General features: G+C 32.5%; 1 protein-coding gene across 1 annotated transcript in view; it reads right to left on the reverse strand.

The window, feature by feature from the left end:
• LOC124540760 (putative serine protease K12H4.7) overlaps window positions 1-14235 on the reverse strand; it is a 41101-nt gene extending 26866 nt beyond the window's left edge. Inside the window, exons 1-3 of the mRNA XM_047118467.1 lie at window positions 14164-14235; window positions 13255-13406; window positions 12002-12180 (exon numbers count right to left, since the gene is read on the reverse strand). Coding sequence (XP_046974423.1) covers window positions 12002-12180; window positions 13255-13406; window positions 14164-14167 — 335 coding nt within the window. The 5' untranslated portion in view covers window positions 14168-14235. The remainder of the gene's footprint in view (window positions 1-12001; window positions 12181-13254; window positions 13407-14163) is intronic.
• Between the last annotated feature and the right edge of the window lie 257 nt (window positions 14236-14492).

Here is a 14492-nt window from a genome sequence, read left to right on the forward strand (position 1 = left end):
ACGCCCAGACGCATTGAGACACGAATACTTAAAGAGTCATTGAGATTATGGAATGAAATGACTAAACTTGCTCCAGATTAGGAAATCCGATGCACGTGGACCGGTGCAGGGGGTCTCCAGTTCAGTATTTGGGCTCACCAGTTTAGTATCCTATATTTCAATATTTTCATGGACTGTATCGCTTTATATTATGTTTGTCCCCATTAAGGACCCAAACATTCATAAGGAGAGTTTTTCTCCATACTTTGTAAATATAAAAGTAAAAAAAATAATACCTGTAAAAATGTTATACTATAAATATTAGACAATATCCTATACTAATATATGTGATGCTGATGGATCAGAGTAACCTCTGAATGAAAGCACTTGTTTAATGAAATATAAGGAGTAACGACGTTATCACAAACACCCAGACCCAAGACAACATAGAAAACTAATGATGATCTACATCGATTCGGCAGGGAATCGAACCCCGGACCTCGGAGTGGCATACCCAAGAAAACCAGTGTACACACCACACGACAGAGGTCGACAAATTCCATACAACATCTTAAATTTCGTCTTTGTCGATTTATATTTCTCAGAGCGCCTTTGTCTGTGGACGAATGTGACTACTTAGTATTATGAAGCACAATTATTGGTGTGTTTTTTTTTTCAGGATAAATATTATAAATATTAAATATTCTTTGTTGGTTTGTCCGACTTTTGCCCAGTAACAGATTGACGGTTCAAATTAATTGAGTAAGACTAGAATAGTTAATTAATTAGAGAGTTCTAAGAACTTTTTGCTTTATGAAAAATCTTTACATGTTATAAGCAGTCTTAATCTTAACTAATGTATAGGCTATATAAGCTGCTCAACTGTGAATAATATAATAGATATACTGTATATATTTATATCTTAACATACTTTTTAGTTAAACCGATATAGTCTAGTGGTTATAAAACTACAAATACACCATCTGATGGTAGGTGTACTATCAATAGAGACGTCATCAATACATCAGCAGTCAGTTTCTTGGTGGTAGGGCTTTGTACAAGCCCGTCTGGGTAGGTACCACCCACTCACCAGTTATTCTACCGCCAAACAACAGTACTCAGTATTGTTGTGTTCCGGTTTGAAGGGTGAGTGAGCCAGTGTAACTACAGGCACAAGGGACATAAAACCTTAGTTCCCATGGTTGGTGGCACATTAACGATGTAAGGAATAGTTAATATTTCTCACAACGTCATTGTCTATGGGTGATGGTGACCACTTACTATCAGGTGGCCCATATGCTCGTCCGCCAAACTATACCACAAACATAAATAAAATTTTAACAAAAAGAAAAACCGACTTCAAACAAAACACTATTTTAAAACAAATAAAAATGCACTAAAAAATAATAAAAATAATTGCATATTTTACATATTTTTTAGAGTCCTCCTAGGTAAAATGAAATGAAAAATATTAGACTACTTAAAAGTCGATTTACGATTATATAATGTAGTTATAATTGTTGTTATATTTGGAGCCGGTGTCAGCTACGGTGCCCTTGCCCCAACAATCAAAAGAAAGAAGCGATACGAGCCCCTTGATTGATCCAGTATATTATTGTGTAAAAGGTAATTTGTAAAAAACATATTTGTTAAAGTATTCTCGTATTGTTTTTGATAGATATACTGTAGGGTTTTATTGGCTGACACCGACTCCAAATATAACAACAATTATAACTACATTAAATAACCTATAAATAAAAGATTCGACAGAATATCGCAAACGTGCTCCTCAGAATTGTTCCGCTCCCTACCGTTCCGCTACTTTGGCATGGATCCTATGCTCAAAACCTTACCAAACTTTCACAAAATTACCCTTGAAGTATACATTTTATAATAAAAAAAGAATTATCAAAATTGGTTAACGTGATTTTCAGTTATTCACCTATTTGTCGCGCATATACATAATGCAAATTTAAGACTTATGTCGTTTTCATACGGATACCATCATCGGAAAAAAATTTAAAAAAAATGGGACCCCACGGGAAGCACTACCTTTCAAACAAACAAAAAAATATCAAAATCGGTCCACCCAGTAAAAAGTTATGAGGTAACAAACATAAAAAAAAAAAAAAAAAAAAAAAAAAAAAAAAAAAAAAAAAAAAAAAAAAAGTACAGACGAATTGATAACCTCCTCCTTTTTGAAGTCGGTTGAAAAGCATACTTGGGAAATAATATGTTACATCTCTTGTTCCAAGACACGCATACACCAAGTATTAGATCTAAATTTGGGTAAAACATTGTTGAAATTTTCATGAGCTATATTGGTGTTCGAAATAATATTTATTTATTTCACGAAAACATGTTAAGAGTTGTGTTGGCCTTGAGGTTAGGAAACCATATCGTATGTGGTCGGCCACACGGGTAGGCGTCGCTGAATTTTCATGAGGTAGATAAATTCAACACGTGATCGGTGGTCAATGAACATCGTAAAGAAATGTTTACAAGTATGTACGCTGTACTAAACTCATTTCACATAACAACATTGCGATTCTGTATGAATTCACATTAAATGTCATTTGTGAAATGTTGACAACTTTTTGTTACGACATAATAAAATTGCATGTCGAAATAGCCTGTTAAACTAATACGAATAATTAATGTTTATTTTGAATATAAGTGTAATGTTCACATATAGGATTGTAAGATCGTTTTACAAGTTACATATAAATATATATTATATTTAAATATCCATTCACCGTGCACACACACCGTCTTCACCCGCGCCCAAATCATATATTTTATATTCCCGCGCTTTCCGCGATGTGTGTCACTCGAGGGGACAGATACATAAATACACAGATAATATGTATATCCATATACAATATACGTCCAATAATATTTATTATATTATTACAGATCTGTGTACACTACAATAAGGTTATGTAATTATTTAATTTAGAATACCTTTGTTGTAGTACAATGTACAAAATATTATTTTTCACTTCATAAACATAACTAAACCGATACGGAGTTGGCAAGCGATTTTCCATACTTCACCGACTACGGCGTTATGACGTCACACTGGCACTGGTCCAGCTCGCTGCCATTAAAGCGGCCATTACGGTTAATGATGAGACATAGACTAATGGCAAGTTATTGGCACCTTTGAGCTTTTGTTTATGAGTCTGGTTAGATGAAATTTCTAGATTTGTGTTCACTGTTTTAGCGTAAATATTCGTTTGTACGTTTTGGTTGCCAGTCGCATTGTGTTGGATAAGTTAATATTCAAATATGGAATGGTTGTGAATGAAACGCATAGACGAAGATACCTACTATGTACTCTCATCGAGTATACGAGTTGTGTTTACGTTTGAGGGGTGAGTGAGCCAGTGTAAATGTAGATATAAGGATATAACGTCTCAGTTCCCAAGGTTGGCAGCACATTGGGGATGTAATGAAAGCCCAATGTATTTTATGGCGATTATATCTATGGGCAGTTTACTGAGAAAAAATAAATTTGTGCGTACGTCTTCATCATTATGTGTCATAAAACAAAGTCGCTCATCACTGTCGGTCCCTATGTATGCTTAGACCTTTAAAATTACAAAACGGATTTTGAAGCGGTTTTTTCAGTAGATAGAGTTATTCGAGAGTTATTCGAGAGGAAGGTTTTTGTATATAATGTAAGGATAATATAGTAAAGAAATACTGATAATTTTCTAAATGTATTAAATAATTTGTTTATTTACGGTATCACATTAGAAAATTATCAGTATTTTTTTACCATATTATCCTTAGCGGCCCGCTATTATCCAATAAAAACATTAAATAATAATGGCGGATTGTCATCATATATCATCTAAATATTTGATATAATGACTTTTCGTTCATTATTTGAAATCTAAAGAATTTATGTTTTTGGCCAATCGAACTGGAATCCTCCGTAGGAAATAAACTGTTGTCTTTTTGATTCCCTTTAGCTTTCTTTGTCTTTTGTTGTGTTTCTGTAATGCCAGCGAAGCGAGCGGATAACAGCTCGTTACAGAAGCAGATAATGCAAGAGAGCTTGTAAAAAAAACCACAACTGAAAGAACATTAGCTGATTAAGGAAACACCAACATAATGGCAATATAGATATAAGTTTTTTTTAAATCTATTCTATAAATGTGAAAGTAACTCTGTATGTCTGTCTGTTGCTCTTTTACTGCCAAGCCACTGAACCGCCTTGGACGAAAATTAAATTGAATCAGACTTGAACTCCAAGGAAATAGGATACTTTTTTGCCCAACACATGAAAAATCTAACGCCTAAAACGTGAAGCTGCGGGCGACAACTAACAGAAGCATATAAAGTAACAGTAATATATACGTTTTTTATTGTAAAACGAAACAAGTAAGTAGGCTGTTTGTCCTTCAATCCATTTATATGAGTAGATACAGCCCATTGGATGGAATATGTCTAAAACGAAAAAGTTTTACAATCCTAAAAAGCTCTACTGAATTTTATATATAAAAATTTATAGCTTCGTATCATTTTTACCTTTGAAGTATAACATCATTTATTATTGAACTGATAATGAAACAAATTCCACACCATCTCAAGAGCACTTGGTAATGTATACTTGACTTTTCACAGGAATGCTTGCTACAGGATTTAAGATCTACTAAGATTTGTGGCAAAGTGTACATAAACAATGTGTGTGTGTGTGTTTAAACTATGTGTTTTTTACATTAATTTGAATTATTTTCATTGTACGATTGGGTGAATTTCCCAGGAACAAAAATTACGTGGCATCAATGAAATCGGTACTATAAAACATGGTTATAATGTTCTAATATTTTTTTCTGGTTAGGTGATATAGTAATCTATGTGTAGCACTAAATATGAAGTTAAATAGGATTAATAGAAGCTCAAAAAAAAAAGTTACACCTCGAAATCTTTCATTGCCGTGTTTGTCCACACATTACCTCGATGTGTATTATACGTCATTGATAAAAATCTATTGGTTATTTATATTAAAACCAAGTTTTAATTGATACGTGAACAGTTAAAGTATTGTTATGGAATACATTTATTCATATATTTAAACAATACAAAGAATGGTTAATAAAAATACATTTGTCCTAGAACTACCTTTCATCGCCGTGTCCTAAATATATTTAAGAATATTGTTTTATCTAAGGACTTGCGTCCCCCACACCTGTGCGCTAAACCTTGCATGATAGTTTCGCTCGGTGCTCCACGTGGAAGCACGTGCATACGTGCCTACGTTTTCGCGCCATAAAGGTAAGTATTCGATTTTTATGTTACTGGACATTTTTTCTATCATCGCCGTGGATAGACCTAACTTCTATTTGAATAAGTTTGTCCTCTTTATTAGGCATTCGATAGAATGCCATTTGTCTTATGTTTATTTGTGACGTGTTAATTACTCTGAATAATTAATAGATTTTTGGCTACTTGATGTTTTTGCCTCGATTTTCATCGCCGTGCTCTCATTGCCATGGTTTCCGTGGCCAAAATTTGCTATGGCAATGAAAAAAAGACACGGTGATGAAACGAAATTTCATTGCCATGCCTTTTAAAACAATTTAGTTTCATTGCCATGAGCAGTTGTTTCATTTCCGTGACTTATGTTTTCATCGCCACGGTATGGTTAAGGAAAGAAACAATCTGTAGTGTACATTCAACTACAAAAATATATCTCCACGTTAACCTTACGAAATTATATACATTTGGACACAATAGACACTCAAACATACGCACACACAATCGCGCACACACTCACACACGCACAAAGACTCACACACACACGCACAAACTTACAGTCACACACACATATATTAGAGTCTAATTATAAACATAATAAGGGGTTGCTTATTTTTAGAAAACCAAGATGCCTAAACCGAAACTATCGGAAGAGGAGAGAAAGGAAAGAAGAAGATTGGCCGAACAAAAGCGACGTGAAAAATTAAGAAGCGACCCTGTTTTACGAGAGGAGTATTTAAAAAAAGAAGATGAATAGGCTATTTTGATTTGTGATGTGCAAAAATATATCTTTGTAATCTAAGTTAATATTGAAGTATAGATAATAATAATGAGACGAGTGAATTTGAAAGGCTGATATTCCTGTTAACAGTGCTATACTGTTAGTGTTAATTAGATGTAAGTGTTAATTAGAAAGGCTGATTGTATTCTATAATAAGATTTCTTCATTGGAAAACGATGAACATACCAAGTTCACACCCTTTTGTATGGTTTATCTTTCTTGCTACACTACACATATCTATCATATCTAAAAACGAACCGTAGACAAAGGGTGTATCTTGTTGAATCCAATACTGTAAGTCTGTATTAAATATAAGATTTAATAGAGAAAAGGTAAAAAATATTATGTTGATAATAAGGCTGTGATTAGGTAGGCCCTACGATTTGTCCAGACTTGATTTAATCATAATAAATAATTGTTTATTCGCGAATTGTAAAATGATGTTGTGTTAAGTATATATTGTTAGCAATACCTATTGCATACTTTAGAAAAGTTTATTTTTATTTGTTAATTTCTGTTCTGTTAATTTTTGTGTGAAAGAACTTAAAATAAATGATTGTGTTGCTTTGATTCTATTAAAATTTTGTTTAATTTTACTCCTATGCAAGAAGATTATTGAGAAGAGGGTAAAAAGAGTGCATGTGTATGTGTATGCCTTTCCCTCTCAGAGAAATGAATGTGTCCATCCCAGGTAAGTATTAAATACATATAAAAATATCATGTGTTATTGGATTTTTTCATTACCGTGGATTGATTCTATCATTCCCGTGACACAGTTCTTTCATTGCCGTGGACACATGTTTCATTGACGTGCATCCATGTTTCATCGCCGTGGCACGAAATTTTTAATCTTGTATATCTAGTTAGTTTTTTAAGCTATCTGCTAGATATTAAGCAAGGATACATATATTATCAAAAACTTGAATAAACACTATTTTTTCTTGTTCTAAAGTTGCAGAATAAAAAATCCACGGAAATGAAGATTTTATTGGACCTGTTGAAATTCACCCGATTATTAATTATAATTGCCATCAAAACCTGGTCACATTTCTCTGAGACGTTGTAAAATGAGGTCTCTTAAATTTGATATGATAATTTTTATCTCCAAGGACAATAAACGGTAACGAACATTCGCTTTGGAGTTTAAAATGGAACTGTGGATGTTAGACGCGGAATCAGAGGCGACTAATTAATGCCCAAATACTCTGGGGCCTTCGGGCCTCTGTCACACCGTTTAACATTGAATTAAGATTGTGAAGATTGGGAAAAAAACACTATGCTTAGTTATTTTATTGAGCCGTTATTATTAACGTATAGTATGTTTTAATAATTAACGAATGAGCCAAAATTCATGAATTTTTGTAATTTGGCTCATAGTATAAGCAATATATTAAGTATTAAATACATAATATATGTATATTGATGTTGCCTATTTGTTACTTTAACATATGTAATAAACTAATTTGTATTAATTATCATTTCATCAGTGAATATAAGTTTCTCCTTAGATTCTTTCCTTCATTTACTCAGTTTATTGACTAAAATAAACTTTGATAATTCATAGAAGAAGAAAAATAGGACGCCAAAAAGCGTCACATGTGTATTTTATAGTCACGCAGTTTATACAAATTTTACTAACGATGTTGGTTGAGATAATTTAGGGAAAATTTCGTTTTACACACCACGTCGTCACTTTAGAGGCTGTTGCACCTGTGACTCCATCGGTGACTTTTGAAAGATTATTGAAGTATCTAAATCCGTATTTATAAAAAAGACGGTGAAATTAACAAGGTTATTTTTGCCGTGAATTTCTGTTAATATGTTACTTGATTTCCATCATTATATATATCGATTTATGTGTATGCGTACATATTAGATGTCGGGTTTTATCCAAGAAACATTTCACACACATAATACCTACGCATCATATTTTATGCAAAAAATGTAAAATGTCTATAAGCGTACTTCGGGAGTAAGTCAAAGTTAATTGCTGCTATTTATTTATATATATTAGTTTTTAATTATTGCTATTGTTGATATATATGTATGATGTACTTATTAATTAAGTAAAATGTATTATTTCATTTACAATCGATACAATATTTTATAGATGATAAAAAAGCGTGGAGTTAATACCTGTTGACGTCCAAGCAGGATATAATAATTTAAATAATTGTAATTAACTAACATGATTTTCTATTTTTTATGTGTTAAAAAAGAGTTACTACTGAGTTTCTTGCCGGTTCTTCTCGGTAGAATCTACTTTCCAAACCGGTGGTTGCTTCACTTAATTGTAAAATGACGTTTCAAAAGTGCTTTTAAAAGTCTACTTGAATAAAGTGTCTTTTGATTTGATTTGACATAACTGTGTTCTCATTAATATTATTGTTTATCTTCTAGCATTCATAATTATAAATTCTTTCAGTAACCATTGATTTCGATACTTCATCAGCCGAACGTAACAAGGCGTTCAAATTTTTTATTGTTTAAAATATCGTAACCTTTAATCGTTTCCCGGGTTTTTTCCTCTGGGAGACCTCAAAGTATTTTGCGTTTCAGATTTCTCCTGGGACGTTGAAATATATCCTTTGTTTTACCTTCCTCTTGTGGGAGTTAACCTTCATAATCATCTAGGCAGTTACAAGTGTTAAATTATATTTTAAGTAGGACACTACTGTATGACTAAAAATTGGTTTGTTTTTTGTGTGAAACTGATGTAATTCTTATGAGGACCAGTTGTCTTTATAGGATATATCCCAGTACACAGTTGTGGGTTTTCAGTTTTCACTTTTTATTCTATCAATCTTATTATCTGATGAGACAGTAAATTATTTCAGGGTCTCGGCAAAGAATCACGTACAAGGTGGGTAGGAGTGTTAACACTATCACGTTAAGACTACTGAGAATTTTCTAGGAAGATATATAATATCTTCTTTTTCAATAAAATTATCCGATACTGCTCACGTACCGATTGTACGCTGATGTCAGAAGCCATTGAGACCTTGCGAACAATAAGACTCAGATATTGTATGGCAATTGGATGAATGGTAGTACGAATAATATGAGGCAACAAAGAGGTTTTATATCTAGGATAAAAATATTAAATGTATTGTTACAAGACACGTATAAACGAGCTGGTTCAGGGAATAGAACATTCTTAATTGTAAGTGGGCTTTATTTTGGGATGATTAGGTTTTTTGTGTCTAATTTATATTTAAAATTGGCATCATATTATGAAATAAATAATAGCACATGTAAACCCATTATTGAATCAATCGGTGAAATACGCAATTTTTGGTGATAGGGCTTTGTGCAAGGCCGTCTGGGTAGGTACCACCCTTTCATCAGATATTCTACTGACAAACGGCAGTAGCCAGTATTGTTGTGTTACGTTTTTAGGGGTGAGTGAGTCAGCCTATAGGCACTAGGGACATAACATCTAGTTCCCAAGGCTGGGGGTACATTGACGATGTAAGGAATAGAAGGACGATAGTGACCATTTACAATCGGGTAACCCATTAGCTCGACTGGCGGTTGCCAGTCAAGTCATAAAAAAGAGTTCTTTGACCTTTCATTACTAGACTAAAAGGATTTAATTTTTTAGTTACATCAATTCTATAAATAAAGAGATTGATTTTAAATATTTATTTTTATACATACTTTTTAATTTTAAGCCAAAGGTATATTATTATTGTCTTAAAATCTCGTTTTTTTTTTACAAATTGAAACACTTGGATACCATAAACTCCATAAATGCTTTAACCTTGTACCATCATTGCAGTATCCGATTGTAGATCAGTCTATACACGTGGGAGGCATCCGATTACTATAATAGCGGAGACTTCGTCTTTTACATTATCAACGCCGAAAGATACAAATTGAAAAAAAAAATTAGAAAATTTTATTTTATTATTAATCCAAGCAAATGGGATGTCTGATGGTCTGATGGTATGTTCGACCACAACAACATAAACGTCGTAAGAAATATTAAGGATTCTTTAATGACCAATGCCATAAACCTTTAAATCTAAGATGTTGCATCCTCTGTGCTTGTTACACTGGCTCACTCATTAGCTCAAAAACTAAAACACGACATTATAAGGTACGTTTGATCATCGAATATGTGATGTTTGGATGGCAACTACCCAGACGGGCTGGGCAATGACCTTGTCCGATGCCACAAATGAAATGATTAGCGGAAGCTGCGATGGCTTTAAATAATAGGACGCTGTCTCCTTGACCGATTTTCCATAGTCCATCAATAGAGATTGTTTACTATTTACAAAATATTATAGTTCAGGAGTCAGCACGCAATTATATACGATCGTATGTCTGTGATCTAAGGTAGAGGTTGAATGAGCCAGAATAAATATATTGTTAGTGATTTGTCACGGACAAATCAGTACAGTTTCCTTTTGATTTTGACTCTTTGAGTATACTAAATAGGCAATTGTTATCTGTCAATCTGTAAGAATTATATCGGTAGGATCTGTAAATGCTTTAATTGCATGATTGCGTAAATTGTGGAATTCGTATTTTTGTGATCATTAGTAAAATTTTTACTAAATTTTTTATTTCTCAATTGACATTTCATAATACAATGTATTAATTAACAAAATTTTAATTTTGTTAATTAATACATTGTATTACATTTTAAGTATTGAGCGACTGATGTTACTATTTGAATATATAGTTGGTATTGTTCCTATACTTGGATCCTGGATTCAAACAACACATTGCGCTATAAATTATTAGAGTTTTCAATCAAGAAATGATCAGTAGCAATCAGGACTCCAGAATTGAAATTGGAGGAATAAAACTGTATTACTTCATAAAACACGTAAAGCTTGGTAATACCTGAACTCTTATCGGTCCTGTCCGATTTTCCATCCCAGTGGAGGATAAGGACTATAATATATATGTATACTTTAATAGATATGTCTTTTTTAAAAATAACTTTGATTGAGATTTAGTACTTTCAAATAAGGTACACAATTAAACGGTGTGACTAGTGGCCACAGTCATAGAATCGGTATGTGATCACGTTACGACTCGCTTCCCGCATACACTGATATCTGTGCTGTGGGGATTCCAGTGATTACAGCCATAATGTTGACTTTGGGACCGATTCCATTCTTGTAATTATACTCAGAAAACATATTCAGGAAATACATTGAACTATGAGCGATGAATGCTTATCTTAAATAACGAAATATCCAGATGATGTGGCGTGTGATTGAGCATCATTATCAAATCAAAAACAAGAAATACCCAGGCTCGTATTGGTTAATATATTTCTTTCGACTTTATCCCTGTTTATTTGTTGGCTGATTAATCCAATTGCTTTTTAAATTACTAGTTATATACAAACATCATACTGTATAACTACAGAAATATTTGTAGTTATTATTTATTCATCGTAAAAATAGAAACGACAATATTTAATAAGTAATAGTTGTTTAAAAATAATCGTTAATTATCACACAAAGGCCAAGATTGTATTTAGTTCCGCCTTTCATGCGAAAAATTTAACAGATAAATGCCCATATCTAATAAAAATATCGTACTAATATCAGCCTACAAATGCATCTCTTATAGATGAGAACGTTTAAAGCTTATTCTAATCGCTTTTCTGCATCGGTTTTCTTTCGTGGGACTTTTCCCGAAACATGCGATTTTTCTAACAATAATTCGCAATTAAATCTCTTTATTCAATTTAGAGGCATTAAATTTATACATTAATTGTTAAATTGAACAATACCACCGGTTCAGAAAAGAAAATTCATCTGAATTAAGAAGAACCGGCGAAGGAAACTCAGCGTGACTAGATGAACTAACTCGATAACTCGACTCTTAAATCAATATTCATTCTTAGTCATCTTTCGTTTGTACCTATCGGATTTGAAGAGACACGGGACTGTACCGAAAATAATTGATAGCAATATTTAAAATAATGTATCAATGAATGCTTACCTGCTAGGCCTCGTCTCTCCATAATATCTGTGCTCTGTGTAGAACAGCCCGGCGCCTATCTTTTCAGCCAATTCAAATGCCAAGCCGCCGGTCACCCAGCCTGGGGAGATCGACCACTCACCGCCAACGAAGATCACGATATGGCTGTTATTTGCGAACTGGTCGTTGTAGTAGTAACGCTGGAATAATACAATACAAAGATATACTACTGTTAGATCCTGTATTTTCATGACATTATTAAATTCAAGTAAATAAATAATTATTATTAATTAAAGTAAATTTTAATGAGGAGGTGAAAGTTTTTTTAAACGAATATCGATATTAGTAATGAGTATTGTATGAATAAATCTAATTCGTCGTTCTTTGCATTGTAAACATCAGCTGTTTTGGGATGTGATTAGCTACGTCTTTGACCGAACGGAATCGATCGATCGAGACACAATCGAAGTTTTTTTTAATGGAAAATGGTTGCTCTCCTTGTTAGTGGCTGAATAGCCAGTAAACATTGACACTGTAAGAAATATACATCAATAACTGTTTCTTACATCGCTACTTAGCCACCAATTTTGGGAACTAAGATGTAACGTCTCCTGTGCCAATGTACAACGGGAATATAACAATACAAAACATTGATCTATGGCGGTAGAATATCAAATCAGTGGTTGGTTAGGTACCAAACGAGCCGCTTACTCAATGACCTTCTACCAAATAAGCAAAGTTAAAACATCTAACACAAAGACTACTACACATTCTAAGATTTTATAAGTTGGTTGTAACAATTCTGTGTTACATTCTTCCTAAATGAACATAGCAATGGCTTCATCGTTGATCAATTAGACACATAACCAAATAATAAGTATAAATAATAATAAAAAAAACATAGATAATGGTATATTTGTATATTAATCACAATAATGATTCACAATCGTATACAATCAGGAAGTGTGGCGTCTTCCATAAGTGTAAAAAAATACTAAGACAAATAGTCGCATCCATAAATAGACTAAAAGACTATGTCATTATAGACACGCAATCTTATTTAAATACTATGTTAGCTTAGTCATTCTATAAATTACTTTTAATTATGTATTTAGTACAAAACAACTTTTTAATTTACATTAAAATGCTAATAGTAAAAGTTGAATTAAAACAATAATTTCAAAAATTATACCATTCATTATTTAGTATATATTAATAGCAACGACTATGAAAGCAGGGACTATGAAAAAGTTACTAGGGAATAAATACCGTACCATAGGAAATGTCTCAGTGTTGGAAGCATCGAAATGGTTCAATCTCACATTGACCCAGGCCTCTACGGGTGTATTGCGGCTCATTAATTCAGGCGGCGGTGGTTCAAACGTCCTCAGAGCCAGTATTGGTGTTAAAAGAAGAAGTATTAAAACTGTGAAAACAAAACAGAAACATTAATTACAATATTAACTAATTATATTTATTTGGAAACAACGAGAAAAATAATTCTATTTAAAATTAATGTTATTTAAATTTAAAAAAGATTTAATCTCTGATAATAATTAATTGATTATTATCATTGTTATTATGCCGACTACAGGATTATTGTCTGATAATCGTTAAATGCATAATGGTAGCATAATTTACATGTATTAAAAATGTATAATTATCAAACAACAATGGCAAAGAAGCAGAGATGGATGGGCTTTGTGTATGCTCGTCTGGGAGAGATACTACCGGCTCATCCAATACTTTACCACTGAATCAATGCTTTATATTGTTGTGTGTGTTTTGTATGGAGTTTACTTACATAAGTGATTCATTTTAGGATCACATAATACTGTAAATCATTCTATTGATGATGTCTTTGAACAGAATTGCGCACTTAACACAGGATTTTAGATCACTTTTTCAAATACAAATGAATCAAATGTTACATAATGAGTCACTCAGAGAGATTAGAAGAGTCTTAGGTATCAAGATACCTTAAAAACCTATTTGTTTTATGAAATATCACGTATTAAAACATCTCTCAACAATATATATCAAGAAATTGAATTACAATTACTTGTTGAGAAAACAAATGAATACATTTTAATTTTTTTATTTTGGCTCAAGTTATACGATGTTTGTTGTTTCCATATTGGCTCAGTTTCGTCTTAATTTAAATTCTACCAAATAATACTTACACATTTTTTCAGATATTCGACCGATCAACACAATGAATAAAATATACTAGCGATAATACCAATGAGGATTTTATCACTCATATCTACATAGGTATTAACACACTATCGAAATAATATTATACATTAAAACGGAGCTTCATTTTCAGATACAAATCATATATGTGCAAATTCAAAACAAGTAATTACTTTTCCAAATTCAATTAAAATGAGCTGGAACACTGATAGAAGTAATTTATACATATACATGAAAATATATATTTTAATAATGATTATAATATGTAGCAACAAAGTATAGTATAGTACCCGCGTCACCCGATAACTTAGGAACA

This window comes from Vanessa cardui, chromosome 26 (genome assembly GCF_905220365.1).
Source record: "Vanessa cardui chromosome 26, ilVanCard2.1, whole genome shotgun sequence".
Taxonomy (NCBI): domain Eukaryota; kingdom Metazoa; phylum Arthropoda; class Insecta; order Lepidoptera; family Nymphalidae; genus Vanessa; species Vanessa cardui.